This window comes from Gnatocerus cornutus, chromosome 10 (assembly GCF_029298725.1).
Source record: "Gnatocerus cornutus isolate USDA-ARS CGAHR chromosome 10, icGnaCorn1.1, whole genome shotgun sequence".
NCBI classification, from domain to species: Eukaryota; Metazoa; Arthropoda; class Insecta; order Coleoptera; family Tenebrionidae; genus Gnatocerus; species Gnatocerus cornutus.
In genome coordinates, this window is record NC_142242.1 from 3,563,086 (window position 1) to 3,580,795 (window position 17,710).

At 35.8% G+C, this 17,710-nt stretch overlaps 5 protein-coding genes across 6 annotated transcripts; 3 read left to right on the forward strand and 2 right to left on the reverse strand.

Moving 5' to 3' along the window:
* Positions 1 to 41: 41 nt before the first annotated feature.
* On the reverse strand, positions 42 to 6,152 carry LOC148167204 (E3 ubiquitin-protein ligase Siah1-like). Of its 2 annotated transcripts, XM_088048288.1 has the most exons (6): positions 5,897 to 6,151; positions 5,498 to 5,550; positions 1,839 to 2,126; positions 1,615 to 1,790; positions 1,079 to 1,335; positions 42 to 1,029 (listed from the first exon to the last, which is right to left on the reverse strand). In XM_088048288.1, the coding sequence occupies exons 3-6, from the start codon at positions 2,098 to 2,100 to the stop codon at positions 849 to 851; spliced, it is 876 nt and encodes a 291-aa protein (XP_087904414.1). In that variant the 5' UTR covers positions 2,101 to 2,126; positions 5,498 to 5,550; positions 5,897 to 6,151; the 3' UTR covers positions 42 to 848. The 2 variants fall into 2 exon arrangements, with proteins under 2 accessions (XP_087904414.1, XP_087904415.1); XM_088048289.1 differs by lacking the exon at positions 5,498 to 5,550 and having other exon boundaries at positions 5,897 to 6,152.
* A 251-nt stretch (positions 6,153 to 6,403) lies between these two features.
* Positions 6,404 to 9,010, forward strand: ari-2 (E3 ubiquitin-protein ligase ari-2). The gene is made up of 6 exons (XM_088048285.1): positions 6,404 to 6,477; positions 6,530 to 6,830; positions 6,877 to 7,125; positions 7,173 to 7,423; positions 7,470 to 7,764; positions 8,194 to 9,010. The coding sequence occupies exons 2-6, from the start codon at positions 6,543 to 6,545 to the stop codon at positions 8,602 to 8,604; spliced, it is 1,494 nt and encodes a 497-aa protein (XP_087904411.1). The 5' UTR covers positions 6,404 to 6,477; positions 6,530 to 6,542; the 3' UTR covers positions 8,605 to 9,010.
* Positions 9,011 to 9,096: 86 nt separating this feature from the next.
* Positions 9,097 to 10,782, forward strand: LOC148167206 (lysosomal Pro-X carboxypeptidase). The gene is made up of 3 exons (XM_088048286.1): positions 9,097 to 9,234; positions 9,288 to 9,851; positions 9,903 to 10,782. Exons 1-3 carry the CDS (start codon positions 9,137 to 9,139, stop codon positions 10,717 to 10,719), a joined length of 1,479 nt encoding a protein of 492 aa, XP_087904412.1. The 5' UTR covers positions 9,097 to 9,136; the 3' UTR covers positions 10,720 to 10,782.
* rtet (major facilitator superfamily domain-containing protein rtet) lies at positions 10,703 to 12,782 on the reverse strand. The gene is made up of 6 exons (XM_088048287.1): positions 12,021 to 12,782; positions 11,814 to 11,972; positions 11,578 to 11,760; positions 11,283 to 11,532; positions 11,067 to 11,234; positions 10,703 to 11,018 (listed from the first exon to the last, which is right to left on the reverse strand). Exons 1-6 carry the CDS (start codon positions 12,348 to 12,350, stop codon positions 10,792 to 10,794), a joined length of 1,317 nt encoding a protein of 438 aa, XP_087904413.1. The 5' UTR covers positions 12,351 to 12,782; the 3' UTR covers positions 10,703 to 10,791.
* A 361-nt stretch (positions 12,783 to 13,143) lies between these two features.
* Cdc14 (cell division cycle protein 14) lies at positions 13,144 to 17,654 on the forward strand. Its single transcript, XM_088048207.1, has 9 exons — positions 13,144 to 13,304; positions 13,574 to 13,697; positions 13,747 to 14,012; positions 14,062 to 14,268; positions 14,524 to 14,842; positions 14,892 to 15,030; positions 15,086 to 15,367; positions 15,417 to 15,545; positions 16,427 to 17,654. Exons 2-9 carry the CDS (start codon positions 13,622 to 13,624, stop codon positions 16,794 to 16,796), a joined length of 1,788 nt encoding a protein of 595 aa, XP_087904333.1. The 5' UTR covers positions 13,144 to 13,304; positions 13,574 to 13,621; the 3' UTR covers positions 16,797 to 17,654.
* Positions 17,655 to 17,710: the final 56 nt, after the last annotated feature.

A 17,710-nucleotide genomic window follows, 5' to 3' on the forward strand; every position in this document is an offset into this window, starting at 1 on the left:
AAAAAAGGTAAAGTCAGAGGAAAGAAGAGAAACAAGGATAGTTTACAAAGTTAAACAAAATTTATTGCATATTTTACAAAAGCAAAGGCTAAATAGGAAATTTTCGTAACTGAAAGAATTATGTTAGTTGTTAAAGAATAAATAGTGCTCCTTATTGTATTATACAAGGATAACTTTAACACAACTATTGAAATAATGACTTTTATGACCTAAAACTAAAAGCCATTTCGCAAACGAAGTTGAACACACATCAGTTTAATTTTGTTATTATAATCGTGTACTCTAAATATTAAATAACAAAATATAATGAAAAAATATATTACATATTCAAAATTAATACTAACTTAAACAAAAGAAACTACACTGTAAACTACATGTAGTAAAACAGCAAAACCTGCTACAGTCAAGTACTTATTAAGACAAAATGTAATTTTTATCACAATTTAATTGATGCTTATCAAGTTAAATTACTTATGTATCAAGTTATTCTTTGATGACAAATGTCAACACTGAGGTAATAAATCACTGAATTTACTGATTTTGATTGAAATTTATTATATAGTAACGAAAACTCCATTAAACACAGTCAGAACAAATATAATAATTAAATCTAAGGTTTAATATTGCCTATTTCCACAAATCAGCAAATGATATAATGTACTTTAAGCATTTACACAGTTGTTACATATTCTATTTTGTATGAAAAAAAAAGAAACTGTATATATGTTAATAAAAACAAAAGAATGACTCATCACACAAAAAATCATAAAACAATATAGTATAGGATATGTATGTTAAAACGTAAGTTCTAGTCGTTCGAAACAAACTAAAACTAAACTAAAAACTGTTTAGCATACTAACGAAATGGTAACATTAATACCCAAATTTCCATTATCAGCAAAGTGCTGGGCAATAGAATTATCAAAAGCTAAGCAATCGGATGCCATAATAGCGGAAGCGACCCCTTCATGGCTGGATCTCGGCATAGCTTCCCAGATAAGGCGTCTCCTATTCCCATTCAATTCCAACCTAAACCAAAAAAAAATTGATCATTAACACACTCCACAACTACACCAACCTGTAAGCGAAATGTTCAGCCTGTTTTCTTGAACCAATCAATTGAACGATTGCGAAAAATTGGGTGTGTCCATCATTTTTCTCCTGTTTCTCCAACACCAGCATGAAATGGTGACCAAAACAACTTTGCATCATCACCCAGTCTACTGCTCCGGCAAGATTGATTTCGGTTGCCAGAAAAACTATGTCCTCGCCATTCAAAGTCGTTATGTTCTTGTGTGAGTGTTGGAGGTGTACCATTACTTTATCCAATTGACCCTGGAAAACGCGTCTTAATTTTAGGAACGAACTCGGAGACAAAACCCAGGATTTGGTCTTCGACTCATGAAACAATGTGTCGTTAAAGTTAAATTTATTACCTCAATTGAGTACTTTAAGCCAAAACAAGAAACAAACGTAATATCTGATAAAAAACAAAGGAATACAAAAAATTTGAAACTTAAACCTAAGCAAAGGAACAAAACAAGTTTGAAACTTAACATCTAGAAATTTTGAACTTGATCGAAGTTTTTCCGTTCGTGTGTTCTATTCTTTTACCTGCCAAGAACAAGAAGCACCAGGACAGGGGCAGCTGTAGGGACGAAACTCGCAAATTTCCTCATGTTCGGCTTTCTCGTTCAACCCTAAAGACATTCTACATCCTGTGGACTTATGCTTGCAAGGAAACATGAGGTTATTTGCCACTTTTTCCATCGCCAAGTTCCGAATGTTCCCTAGACAAAAATGTTAAAACAGTGCGCTAGTAGAGAGATTAGGCTTACCAAGAGTTCCGCGACAAGTTGGGCAGCAAGACAATTTAGGACGACAACTAGCACAGACCAAATGACCAACTTGACATTGCATAATAGGGGGTAGGACGATCTCAAAGCAAACAGGGCATTCAAATAATGCAGCTAGTTCGTCGGTTAAAGTACCGGGAGTTGTACCACCGGGGAGAGTTGGTAACTGGCAAGTGGAGCTCGAAGAAGCGGAGGTTTCTCCACTGCTAATTCCACGTCGTTTATGACCTATTACTTGAGCCATTATGGCGAGGGGGCCTTCAATATTACCTAAAGACAAAAAAATTAATTAGTACATCAGCAATAGCAAATCGTACAGTAAGGTTTGAAGAAAACTCTCGGATTTTCGTCAGCATATTTCGTAATAGCTTGACAGATTAGCCCCTTAGTTTCGGGGTCCATTGCGGTTTAATGAACACAAGTTTAATTCGTAAAAATTCAACACGTGCTACTTCGAACGAAGACGAGAATCAACTGAACTTTTTCTTCAAAGTATGATGAATCAGGACGATGCGAGTTTTAAAATCAAAGAACTTAAGTCATATCAACACAGCGCAAGTCCCTCTTTTGGTTGAAACTTGCCTGTTACAACTCCGTTTGTTATTAGCAACTCCGCTACAGCGTCGACTAAATATTCGGGAACAGTAACTTTAATTCGTGGCATTTTGGAGACTGACGAAACAAAATTAAACTTTTAAAATTCGCGTGTAAAATGGCTGCTCATGCGCTTCTTTGACGACCACCCCGTTCCCGGCCCACCGGAACTACTGCACACACAATTGGCCATATAATATTTACCAGAAATACAAAATAGAAATGTTTAATTTACAAGTAATAAAGTCTGAAATTCATTGTATCAAATATTTCACACTTTTTAGGTGTCTTTGGCAAAAGAAATTTTCATGCCGAACTCTTTTGACTAACAATGGTGATGTCACGTGATTAGCTTCTTTTCAGAACTTGTGAATAGATGCTGAGGTGCCGGCGACTCCTTTGAAAGCTCGCATCAGTTTCCCGTATTTACAAGCGATTTAATAAACAAAGATATCGTAATAAATTGATTGGAATTTACCAGATTGAAAACTGGAAGAGCTGGGAAAATTTATTTCATTTCATCGACATAATTATTGTTCATTGATTAATGTATCTTTATGTAAATCAACCCTTACAAATTATTATTAAATAAATACCTGCCTTGAGTCTTCAGCTGGGAATTTCTTTTACGGCGCCCCATAACAAACAATTACCACAATTTTATTCACGAGTAAGAAAATTATTAAGGGGAAACAACTAAAAAAACAAAACCCCCCAAATAATGTCGAAAGTGTGAATTTTGTTGCCAACTGTAATAAGTGAAACAGCATCCTGGAACTTTTACCATAAATAAAGGATCTCATAAAAACGGGCAAAATAGTTATTATTAAAATTAAAAATTTGTTTCTTAATTACCGGTAGTTTGGCGTCGCGACGCTTTAAAAATGTAATTTTTAGCGATTTTCGAACGTTTGTGGATTTTTTTTCAATATAAGTGTAATAAAAATATTTTCATGTTCATTTTAGATTTTATGTAAATTGTGTTGTAAATTTATGACGTCACAACTGGAAATTACGTTTACACCAAACTGTCAACAGTTTATGTCAAAATGTCATCTATTCTTTAATCCGCTTCAGATTGCAACAAGTCTTATTTGTCGCTTTTAATTAACGATTTTAAGTGTCCAAAAAGTGACACAGGGTCGGCTTGATCAAGATTTGTTTTTAAAAAAATGAGTGAATTTTGCTTACGAAGTTATGATAATTTGGTGTAAACGTAGTTTGCAACTATCCCGCGATGTTTTTGAAAACGTTTTTTTTAAATTTAAACAAAATTACCATTAAATGCAAAAAAACTGAGAAATATGTAACACAGTTATGTTAAAAAATTGAATTTGCTACAAAAATTACACTTCCTAGGCGTTGCGACGCCAAACTATCGATGATAAATAGCAAATTTTTGAGTCGATTCTTGATACAGTCGACTCCGCTTTATTGGGACATTTTGTAAAAGACGGAATCAAATATAGGTAAAGTTTCTCCTCTTTATTGGGACAAAACATCGGATAATCGGGACAGAATGTTCTGGAATTCCAGATTTTCCGAGAAACAAAATATAAAACGCATTTTTCCAGAAGCAAAATATAATCAACTAGACAATTTACGACTTCCCACTAAGAATTTTTAATGTTTCGGAAGTATTTAAGCATTTTAACTAGTAAAAACATTGGCATTTAGTTTTTTTGTACAAATTATTTTTGTTTTATTTATAATGAAACGTGAATTAGGAAAAAAACATCATTTTCTTCGAGGTTTTACTGATCTCTGGTTTATAAAATAATTGGGACAAAATACATTTTGCCGATGTGTCCCTATTAGGCGGAGTCGACTGTAATTCAAACTGAACGCCGGCTTTCGTAAATTCGAACAAATCATGCATATTTACTACTTTTTTTAAAATAAGGTCAGGAACGTTTCATAATTCGAACAGAGGCCTTTTTACGACTTTATAATTTAATTTTTTCAAAGTAGTAAAACATTGTTCTTATATTTTGCCAAAACTCTTTAGCGAATCGTTCTAATGTTTTTTCTGTGGTTAATTTTCAAGTTTTGCCCCCTTAGTCTAAACTTTTCATAAAAAATGACTTTAAAACAGTCGAATTATCGATAATCGTTTTTCTAAAAACTCTCAAAAATCAACGTTAATTTTTCTCGGGTAAATTAAGATACCTAAAGACCAAAATAAGATTTTTACTTTTAATTAAATTATTATTAAAATGAGGGGTAACATTTTAAAATATTCTGGATCTGCAAAACTATGATCAAGAGTTTGAAAAACTAATTTGAATCGAATTTATTTTCGCCCATTAATGTGACTAACTACTAAAAAATTAGATAATTAAAAAACTACCTGTTCTGCTGTTCGGCTGTACTGATTTATTGCAAGAAAATTTGTAATGAACTAAATGACTAACTATGTATTAAATGTGTTTTATTGGCAACTAAATGGAACCAGGGGGCGCAATGTTACAAGGTGTGGAGGTGAGTCTTTTGAAATGAATTAATTTTTCTATTAATCCCAATGTTACTTGGCAGAGTTTGCATTATCAAATTAAAATTTTAAGTTAAAACGTAGTGAGTTTTTTACCTTGAACTTTGCTCTCTTGAGGGTTTCTTTTATTAAAGGCACAACTGGAATACTCACGTAGAAACAATCAAATTGTTATGTACATTTTTGTTGATACGCTTGATGATTCAAAGATTGTTACAAATCATTAGAATTGGTCATTAAAAAGGTAATGTGTCGATAAGGTGTTATGAGAGAGCAAATTAAAATTCTTTCCAATTACCTTTAATATGAAAATTTTTATTTTTTTGCGATTTCATTAATTACTTGCTAGTGCTTTTTTAAACGATAACGACTCAATAACAATTGAACATGTAACGTGTTAGAAATGTTAATGATTGGAAATTCGCCGGATATCATTTGTTTTAGTACTACCAACTGAAGAACAAATATCGTGGCCTCCCTGTAAACTAAATGTACCCCCAAAACCACAAATTTGAATCTACTTTCGTAATATTTTCAGTTTAAGCTGAAAACTTACCTTACAGAAATGATACTTATGCCCTCTTTTAATCCATCGTTTAGAATACTCCTCTAAAACACGCAAAGAAAGACGGAATTATTATTCATTAATCACTGAATTTTTTTTTTTTAGTAAAAATGCTTTGCGTAGAAAAGGTTTGTATTTTTGCTGGACTTTTTAGTAAGCTGGAAATATTTTTTCCCAAGCATTCGGCGAAGTGCGTATTTTGTTACTAAGGAACATGCATAGCAACTTTCTGGTTAGGATTTCAGGCTGACATGAGGGACAAATGGTGAATTTGGGAATCAGGTGGTGGTGCCATAAACGGGATTTATGCAAGACAACAGTGAAACGTGCAGTCATGTATTTAAACTAAAATTCAAACCAACACCACATTTAATTATTATTATCACTTACTTCGTTTATATAATGCTCCTAAGATTAATAATCATAAACAAATTATATCTTTAAACCGTCAGTACGAAATTTTATTTTTCGTCTGCGGATATTCGGTCGGTCCACCATAATTTACTGCAGCTTTTCCACACAAACAATTTTCCGAGCGAGATTTCACCAAAATGTTTCCAAACTCTTTACCAAGATTGACGCCATAATACACATTATGACAGCTCACGGTTCTGTAATGAAACTAGGAATTTTGGAAAAGTGCTTAGGGACTTTTTCTCGAACGACCAGATTTGGTCACCAAATCCATGACGTCACCGAATATAAAACCTTCAAAATGAAACAACTTTCGTGCTCAAAACCTCATAAATTCATTAATAAAGACGCGAAAATAATATTCGAATTGAATCAATCATTATTTACGTGTAGGATCATTAAACAACTCCGGAAAGTGGGTGGTATTGTGGTTCTCGACCGGAATCTACCACAGCTCGCGCTGAAATTTCACTCGGTCGATAACACCCAAGTTACAGTCTGTCGATATGTCAATGTCAATTCGTGTTTATTTTTACAAATGGCGGTGTCAGTGTAATGTAAGTAAACAGGTGATCAACGTCCTGAGAATCGAATTTTCTTACATTTTAGCAACAATGTGTTCATGATCAAGTTTTCGAATAAATTCACAACAATGGAAAACACGTTAAATTTGGGGTCGCAACTCGGAGAATCAGATATGGAATGTTCAGATAATGATAATGATTGTTTTGATGATGATGATTATTATAATGAACTCGATGATAACGACATAGAACAAATTGATCCAAGTAAATCTGACCCGGAGGTTTTTAATTACCAATGTTTGGGTGAGGAACAAGTGGAGCGACTACTTAATGAGAGCGTCGAATATTTAAGCTACAATCTTAAAATCACCCCTTCTTTAGCTAAAGTAAGTTGTCTTGGTAGAGCCACATGGTTTCTTATCATTTTTTAAGGTGTTGTTGTTGAGTCACCAGTGGCAAGTGAACAAGATTATTGAAAAGTACAGACAGGATGCTTCGGAGTTGTTGGTTACTTCAAGAATTAAACCACCCACAGCACCTGCTGCTTTACCAGTTTCAAGATATATCACTTGTCCAGTTTGCGTGGTTCTTCAACCATCTGAGAAATTTTTCAGTCTGTCCTGTGCACACTTATTTTGCAAGGACTGTTGGATTACTCATTTTGAAGTACAAATTAATCAGGTAATTTCCTTTGTTTTTAATTGAGGTACTCAAGTTTGTTTTACCAGGGAATTTCAACTGCTATAAGTTGTATGGCACGTGATTGTGTAGTATTAGTACCAGAGGATTTTGTTTTGAGGCACTTATCCCGCCCCAGTTTACGCGAGAAATATCAACAATTCACTTTTCAAGATTACGTCAAGTCACACCCAGAATTGCGTTTTTGCCCAGGACCCAACTGTCCTATTGTTGTACATAGTAGTGAAACTAAGGCAAAAAGGGCCATTTGTTCCAAATGCAAAACCGTGTTTTGCTTTCAGTAAGTTTCAAACACTGGACGTATTTTCTCTAGTTTTTTTTCCCAGATGTGGAATGGATTACCATGCACCCACTGAGTGCTCCATTATTAAAAAATGGCTCACAAAATGCGCGGACGACAGTGAAACTGCTAATTACATAAGTGCACACACCAAGGACTGTCCTGAATGCCACATTTGCATTGAGAAAAATGGTGGATGCAACCATATGCAATGTTACAACTGCAAACATGACTTCTGCTGGATGTGCTTAGGGGACTGGAAGTCCCACGGTTCAGAGTACTACGAGTGCTCCAGATATAGGGAAAACCCAAATATTGCTCACGAGTCGGTTCACGCTCAGGTATCTTATCTCTGCTAACAAAATGTTTTTTTTATTTGACAATACAGTAGAACAGTATATTCATAATTAAGGTAACTGAAAACTCAAGAGGCTGAGAAAATTTTGGGACCAAAAAAGAAATAAGTAAATGAAAGTACTGTATTTTTTACTACAAAAGAGTTACTTTTATTTAATATGTCTGTTAAGAGTTTATTGTTTTAATTTCTTTTACTATTTTACTATTTACTAAAATCGTTATTGTTAAGATGTTGATAAATTTTGTTAAAGTTTTTCTATAGGGTGATTATTAAAAACGCCTCATTTTTTTCGTGATATTAAAACCATTTTGCTGCTTTGTTGGCTAATTGGGGTAATTGTGTAAACCGAAATCGAATCCAACCCTGACCTTTAAGGGCACCTGTGAGAAACTAACCTTGTGTCTAATTTCAGGCTCGGGAAGCATTAAAAAAGTATCTTCATTACTACGAGCGATGGGAAAACCACTCAAAATCTCTAAAACTGGAAGAGCAGACATTGGAGACTTTGAGGGCACGAATTAATCAAAAAGTGATGGCTGGGGTGGGCACATGGATAGATTGGCAATATTTATTTACCGCGGCAAGTTTACTCGCAAAATGCCGTTACACGTTGCAATATACATATCCATATGCTTATTATATGGATGTGGGTCCAAGGAAAGAACTGTTTGAGTATCAACAAGCGCAGTTAGAGGCTGAAATAGAAAACTTGTCGTGGAAAATCGAACGGGCTGAGACGACCGATCGTGGTGATCTCGAAAATCAGATGGATATAGCTGAAAAGCGACGTACGACTCTTTTGAAAGACTTCCTAGATGTTTGATACTTTTTTTATTTATTTCATTGATTTTATCCAAGTTCTAGCCTTTCGCAATGTTGCCATTGTACGCTTTGGAGAAGTGCGAATATCAAGGCGGGTTTTGTGTTTTTTGTGTGTTAGTCAACGTAAAGTTTCTACAGTGTTGTAAGAGCTAGAATTCGGTTGTTTTGGTTTTAAGATACGCGTGCGCATTTGACGTACGCGTTGTTTATTGGAACATCATTTACGGCGCGTAATTACCGTTTATAAATTAAGTATTTTTATATGATAATGTTAGTGGTTTCTTTGAGAAAAGATGTGTAGTAAGTCACTTTGACTCTTGAAATTCTTGTCATCCCATTTAATACTTCGTGTAATACAACTCTGACTATATATTTTATTTCATCGCAAATAAACACTTCTAATTATATCATAGTAGTGTTAATTACCATAGCTGATAGAATCGGCTCTCCCCACTAACTCCAAATAACAATCTTATCCTCTCACTTATCAAGGGTCAAAGAACATTAGTTTTTGTCACCAGTTCAGTTACAAGATGAAGCTCGCGGTGGTTCTCGTGTTGTTACTCACCAAAGACGCCTTGTCTTACAATTACACAACAAAGTACATAGAACTTCCAGTCGACCACTTCAGGTAATCAAAAGAATGATAATTGAGTTGATTGACGCAATTGCTTTAAATTGTAGCTTCACTAACAATGCAACTTTTAAATTGAAGTATCTTATCAACGATAGCTTTTGGATTGACGATGGTCCAATTTTTTTCTACACAGGAAATGAAGGCACTATTGAAAACTTCGCCGAAAACACTGGTTTTATGTTTGATATCGCCCCCATGTTCAACGCCTTGTTGGTTTTCGCAGAGCACCGTTACTACGGTGATTCTTTACCTTTCGGGAATTCTTCTTTTAGCTCTCCGAGTCATGTGGGGTACCTTACATCAAACCAAGCATTGGCAGATTATGTCTTTTTGATTAACCACCTCCAGACGGTGCATGCACAATCCGGGTTTTTAAGTAAAGTTCCTGTGGTGGCTTTCGGCGGGTCGTACGGAGGAATGTTGTCGGCGTGGTTGCGTATGAAGTTTCCCGCCTCCGTCGTGGGGGCTATTGCAGCTTCTGCCCCCATTTGGCAATTCCAAGGCCTCACTCCCTGTGAAAACTTCAATAGGATTGTGACTGATGTCTATAAAGCTGCGATGGAAGACGGGGATTGCAGCGCGCCTTTGCAAAAGTCGTGGAAAGTTATTAGGTTTGTCAATTAGAACAGTTGGGGGTGTCAGGGCTGTTATTTTTTTTCTAGAAATCTCACATCGACTGATGCTGGTAAAGCGTGGTTATCAACGGAATGGGACCTGTGCACTCCTCTAAAAACCGCCGCTGATGTTGATGTCCTAATTGGTTGGTTTTCGGAAATTCTTATCAACATGGTAATGGTAAACTACCCCTACGCAACGAGCTTTTTGGCGCCACTACCACCTTACCCAGTCCGAAGTTTCTGCTATAGTTTAGACCAAACCGCGATTGTTGATGACAAGACTTTACTCACAACCATCGGAAAAGCTCTAGAAATCTACACGAATTACACCCAAACGACTAAATGTAATGTAATAAACCAAACGGCTGAAGCCTTGGGGGAAAACGGTTGGGACTTCCAAGCTTGCACGGAAATGATAATGCCAATGTGTTCGGATTCTAATGACATGTTTGAAGACTACGCGTGGGATTTCAATGACTTCTCAGCGAAATGTTTCCAAAAATGGGGTGTGCAGCAAACTCTTGCCGAGTTACCAATTCTGGAGTATGGAGGGAAAAGCATAGGAGCTTCAAGTAACATCGTCTTCAGCAACGGATTATTAGATCCTTGGTCAAGTGGAGGCGTATTAAGTAACGTCTCCTCGACGGTATCCGCGGTGATAATTCCAGAAGGTGCTCACCATCTTGACTTGCGAGGAGAAAACGCTCAAGATCCAAAGTCTGTGATCGCAGCTCGCCAATTTCATGTTAACAGTATCAAATCTTGGATCACTGACTTTTATTCCAACCGTAATACCGAGTACTTCAAAAAACTTTCGCCGTTTCACGAAATCAAGTATACACATCTTGCTATGACTACATAGATTTATTTCGTATGTGGTAACATTGTAATAAAAAATGTATAAAATAACAATACTGAGTTGAAATACTGTTAGTTAAAGCTTCCGAGTTAGAGACAACACCGGCCAGAGCAACCCCAAAGCCCCAGAAAGATATGTCACTTTTGAACCAACGCTCCAAAATGCGATACTTGCGAAAATGGGTCCCAACGCGCGGGCTAGGGCTCCCAATGATCGAAATATTCCCATCACAGTTCCTTTTTGATGGTCTTTTCCGTGTTCAGACGCCATCGTCATGATGCACGGGACCACCATCGCCGTTGCTGCAACGTCGTTATAATTCTGTTCTAATAAACGAACGTGGTACTTACAAACAGCGAAAAGGAACAATCCCAGGTAGAGTAAAAAGGGACCCTGGGCCAGCCCTACGCATATGAATGAAGGCACAATTATCCATAGTCCATATATGGCAGTTGATTTGATTTTTTGAGGAGGCAACCTTCTTACGTATCCTCCTTGAATTAAAGCCATCGTCAAGCCTGAGAAGTAATTTTAAGTTTGCTTGTCTTGCAGTCTGGGACTCTTACCTATACTGAAAAACATCCAACCCTGTTGCATTGAAGTATAGTTAAAAACATGATGTGTTAGGAATGTAAGAGTGAACTCCAGTCCGCTGTAAAGAAATAAATACACGAAATAGACTCTCCCTAGCCGCCGCAATTCGTATAATTCGGACAGTTTCAAATCAGTCACAGCAGTAAACTGGAATAAATCCTTCCAGTTAATAAAAGACGTTGCTGTATTCAAACTAGTCGTCAAACTTTTGGCACGTTTTTCCTGCGAAACAAAAATAAGCTTGGAGTTAAAACCGGTGGATCTCACCTTCGGTAACGTCTCCTTAAAAAATACAGCGAAATAAATTAAATCAGCTACAGAAAGGAACAGAGCAAATAATGCAGGTACAATAAACCAGTCTCCAACTTTTTTCTTCGCCCAGACAGCGAAAAACGCCCCGATCAAAGGACCGACGATAAAACCTAAAGAAAAGGCGATGCCAACGAAGGCCTGCAACGAAAATTTTCATTCTTTTACTATTTTATTTATATGGGGGCCTCTACCATTCCCTTCCCTCTCGTTCTGATGGAGGAAACATCGGTGATGATCGCCATACTCAATGACACGTTACCTTTGCTGAGCCCCCCAACAAAGCGCGCCAAAATAAATAAAATTAAATTGTTCGATAACGCCCATAAAACGTACGATGCTGATATTCCGATCTAGAGTTTAAATATTTAGTTAGAGGAAATTAAGGTTTTATTACTTACCAAGCATATCAGCATCACTTTTTTTCTCCCCACGACATCAGAAACAGCCCCCACAATTGGCGAGACGACAAATTGTAAAAAACTGAACATGGACCCCAAAAACCCACCGAAAAGAACCGAGTTGAATTTTTCCGGTGCTCCTACTAGTTCTTGGAAATATAAAATTTTGTTCGAGAGCCATGAGTACAACCCCATGCGGTCATCCGTTTTGTAGTATTCCAATAAAGAAGGCAGTAAAGGCAGGATCATGGTAAAAGCCAATAAATCCAATAAAAGCGATAGAAAAATAATATAAACCGTAGAATTCAGTTTCTCTACGTTTGGCGACATTTTTAACGTTTATGAAAGTAAGTGTAACTGGTGCACTTTCTAATCCTAGTTCTCGATTTTGAAGGTGAAGATTTATCACAACCGCATCACTAACATGGGGAATGTTCACCAAAAAACGGAAATTAACAATTTTTAGGGAAAACTACTATTTTTTACATCTTGAGAGATTTAAATTTTGAAACACAGAAAGAGGTTAACTAGCTGTCAGGTTGACAAATGTTATTTTTTTGTACACGTGACAGAAAAGATCTGCGCATGTGCACAACTTTCTTTTCGGTCAATTAGCATTGAATTTAAAAAACGGCGCCAAAACAGTCGGCACAGAAATAAACAAGAAAAAATAGGTAAAGTGAATGAAATCAATCTCTGTGTAAAAATGTGAAGAAGGTAAAACTCGAACTGATAAAAGTGGCGTCATTCTTTTGTCTGTGTCCATATCATATAAAAAACCGGAGCTGTGAAAAAACGTGATACCTTATAATTATTATAATTATTATGTAAATACTCGTTTTATAGTGCAGCAGCCCACGCAGGTTTTACTTGTTTGTTGTACATCACATTTATGACCTATTTTATTGCTTAAATTAAAATGTAACGACTGGTAACACGCAACAACCTAGGGATTTTTTTTCCGAAAATAACTAAACCGCATCAACAATAATGCAACCAATGCACTTTTTTTAGGATGTGGAGCAAAATTACAAACCCTCCAATGATTTTGTAGTTAGCAATATAAATTTATTGATATCAGAATCGCAGGTGATCGTAAAATAATCCCAATTTTTGTTTCAACCTGGTTTAAATAAAAATGTGTTGGTACGCCTGAAATCTCCACGGTCGCCATCTTAAGTCAGTTTTGTAGTGGTGGAATTTGTGTACCTGTTTGTTGTTAAACAAATATCAATGAAATTGTTTATAATTGTGCACGATCTTCATAAAATGAAATAAAATTATGTAAGTTAGAATGAACATTACTTGTGAACATTTTAATTGTTGAGTACGTAGTATGAAACATTTCTAACGGGATTTCTCCTTTATATTTTAAATTTATTTTTGTTTACTTTTGTTGTGACCGGAATAATAGTAGATGATTCGTAAATACCAAAAGTTTGGGTTGTTGTTTTCATATCCTGGTGTGCGACTTTCAAATTTCCGCCCACATTATAAAAACTGAACACCTACTTTATTGTGTAGGTTTCCCTCAATTAAAGTAATCTTTTCAGTACTTAGAATTGACGGCGAGAAACCAGTTCAAATTTCTAAGATCACATATGAAGAGGAAGAGGGCAGTCCCAAAAATGGAAGACTTTTCCAATATCCTAGTCAACACTGGCGAATTTATCCCAGGTAACCTCAATTTTGGTGTTTTTTCTATGTTTTGATTGTGTTGTTTTAGGACGTCTGTATTTTGTCACCTTGAACACTGATGTTTCTCCAAAAGCTACATCCTGTGTTCATTATTTCACTGTAAATACAGAAATTTGTTATGACAGCTTTTATAATGATTTTGGGCCTTTGAATCTTGCTATATTATGTAGATATTGTGGGAAATTGGACAGGAATCTAGCAGATGCAGCTTTACACAATAAAAAAATTGTGCACTACACTGGCCTTAATGACAGGAATAGAGTTAATGCAGCTTTTCTCATTGGGGCCTATGCTGTAAGTTCACTTGCCACAAAAACTGATACCATAGAGTTTTTTTTCTTAGGTAATTAAGCTGAATTTTGAACCAGAACAAGCCTATGAGGTGCTCACCAAAGGGTCTAAGAGAGATTATATTGAGTTTAGAGATGCCTCAATTGGCGATCCTTACACTTTGTCGCTTTTGGATTGTCTCAGAGCTGTGAAGAGGGCTATGGAATATGGATTTTTTGATTTTAATAATTTTGACTTCTTTGAGTATGAACATTATGAGGTAAGATATCAAAAGTAGGCGTTGGATTATTTTCACTCTACTGCGCTACAAATACAATTACCAAAGCCTTGACAATGCAAGTTAATTTTTTTATATAGATTTTTACAATCTAAACTTGTCTATAGAAAATCTCAAGGATGATTGGTAGATTCTTGCATAACTTGAAGTAGCGCCATGGCAACACCAATCAGGTCGCCGCTGCCATAGCAACGAAAATTACGTAACTTACGTCATAAAAACACCCTTTGTTTTTAGCGTGTGGAAAATGGAGATCTGAACTGGATAGTACCAGAAAAATTCATTGCGTTTTGCGGCCCCCACGATAAGTCTGCTATCGAGAAAGGTTATGCCATTCACTCCCCTGAGACTTATTTTACCTATTTCCGCAATTATAACGTCAGTACTATTATACGCCTAAACAAGAAGGCTTACGACTCAAATCGGTTTGTTCAAGCAGGATTTGAGCACAAAGATCTGTTTTTTATTGATGGAGGAATACCTAATGATCGGATTTTAAATAAATTCCTTTCAATTTGTGAAACCGCGAAGGGCGCTATCGCCGTGCATTGTAAAGGTATCGCTGTAATTCTTAAAAAAAATTGTTTTTATCAATCGAGTTGTAGCTGGACTTGGAAGGACCGGGACGTTAATTGCATGTTATATTATGAAACATTACAAGTTTACAGCGCAGGAGGCTATAGCTTGGATTAGGATCTGTAGACCGGGTTCGATTATTGCGCACCAACAAACGTGGCTTGTTCAGTAAGTTCAATTGAGATTTAATAGACAATCAAAACGTTTAACGGCACTTTTACAGGAAACAGAAACAGATGTGGGCGGCGGGTGATGAATACAGACAGAAAATGAAAATAGCAGCCCCTAAGAAACACACCATAGGAATATATGCGAGTGTGAACAACAACAATAAAGCTAAAACTAACGATAACGTCACTGGAATTATGAAGAAAGTGGATTGCATGGAAATCAACGACAGAGATGATGAGTTTGAGTCTGAAGAGAACACAATCACTCAAGGGGATCGTTTGAATGAGATTAAAGCACAAAGGGCAAAAGCAAAGCAGCCTTTGAATACAAATCTGTAAGAATACATTTCTATATTTGGATAACAATTAATTATAATTTTCCAGAACGGATCGTAAAACGTTTCGTTCCAAAGTTATTGTAAATACAACAACAACTTCACCTGTTAGAGTTGGGAGAATAGTTACAAACACAACTAAGAGTACAACTTCTACCACTAGAGTTTTAACAAAAAGGTTTGTTTAGGATTTTCACAGCTTTGTCGCTATGTTGTCGTTTTTTTTGTTTTACATAATTTACATTGGTATATCATCACAACTTGGCATGGATTTTTCTTCACATGCATGTTGAGTTTTTTACTTTTCCTATTCACAACATGGGAAAATATTGATACATTTAAGTTGAAACTAAACCAGTAATCTTTTCCACCAGCCATTTTTTAAAACTAAGTTAATCCTTGACATAGAACGATTGGCATTTCCCGGAGCACACAAACGGATTTCAAATTTCCAATAAGTAAGTCAATAATCGTAAATTCGTTGCAATTTTAGACTAAATTGAGTTGGCATGATCAGATTTTGTACTCGAAATTGTATTTTATCACTTCTAGATCTAACTTTGTTGCATATACAGAGTGATACAGTGCTTTTTGGGGAAGACGGACGGTTTGCACAATCCCGCCGACATTAGGACCAACTTTCACTGTTTTTGATGCAAGTTTATTAGTTCGAATATCAGCGGGATTACAAGCGTGTGATTTTGGAGCACTCTGTAGATGCAATGCTCGATTATGGTAGCAGAATCTCATCCAAAATTCTATTATTAAATGTGCTATCATATTGTGGCCCCGAAATTAGATACAATGAAGTAATTAGTGTTGAGTACCGCTGCTGGGTCAGCGTAGTAGGTTTGGTAAAAACTTGGTGAATAGCCGAATAGTAAAGGAAGCTATCAATAAGTTCCTGTGTGTGGAAACGTTGTGGTGGGTGGATTTGTAACGCTGTTAATTTGTTTTGGCGTAGTTTGGCGGTAGTTGTAGCGCATGGTTTACAGTGCACGGTCAGCTTTTAGCAAGTAAAAATGGAACTAATATCTACGCCGCGATTTTTTTTAACAGAAACGAGCTGAACGAAAGTCAGACAACACGGCGTTGCAGTCAGAGAAAAATCAACGCTTCCCTATTAGCCGTAGGCAAAAATAAAGTTCCGGAGGCAAAATGCATACCCAAGAAAAAAGAAAATTTAAGTTGGTTGCTTAAAAACGGCGCACTCACACACGAAACGAACTTAGCCAAGTGCAGTTCTGATCCTAAAGTTGAAAATACAGTAAAACGATGTAAAAGGACGCTTGCTTTGGAGAAAGACAAAGCAAGTCCTCATTCTGTTAAAGTGTTACGGCGGTCCCATGGACAAACTTCTAAAGACATTAATAAAAAGAATGACGGCAAGTTGCACTTACCGTCGGTTAAAATAAACAAATCTATTTAAAGTTGTATATGTTTTTAATGCTTGATAGATTTTAAAGTTTAACTAAAAAAACACTCAGTGTTAGGTACTTATGCTATGAATGTAATTAGATTAGCAGGGGCAGTATTATTTGTGCTTTGAATTTTTTTGTTGTTCATCCAAACTCTATAATTGTTTCTGAACAAATTAACTGAGTGTTTAAATTTCTTTTAAATATAAATGTAAATAATGTTAAAGATAAATACGTCATAGATGTCTATTTTATGTTAACTTTTGGACTGTTAATACAATGTAAACATTGTTTATAGATATTAGCTGTACACTTACATTTTTTACACACTTGACACTACATTTTTGTTTAATTATTCTTATACAAACTATATTTTTAATTCGTGTAAAATTTGCTACACGGCATGTTTGGGATTTTGGGTGCTAAAGATAAATTTAGACAAACAATGGAATTTGTTGCGTGACTTATCATTTTTTTGCAAAAAAACGTTTATTTATACTTTGATAATTTAATCACCACCAATATATTATTTAGTTAATTGTCGACTTTCGTCCGGGAATGATTGTGATGACAGAACGTGTTATTTTAGGGTGAAATACGAAAAGAAGTGAGTCGGTCTGCTGTTCAGTAAAGTAAGCGTCGATCTGCTGTTCAGTAAAGTAAGCGTCGGGATCATTGGTTACATGTCCAATAAACACATTTTGATGTCAATTCAAACACTAAAGTTTGCCACCGAAAACTCCAAACATTCCGTAGATTCACGTTAATTGCCATCCTAGTTTTAAACTTCATTCGTTAACTTATTACAAACCATAAAATTGTTTCCAACGTTTAAAATTAGTTCTCTTCAATATATGTTCATTGCTAAACTTTGTTGTTTTATTTCTTAGTCTTAGGTTTTACAAACGCGTCCCATGATTCTCCG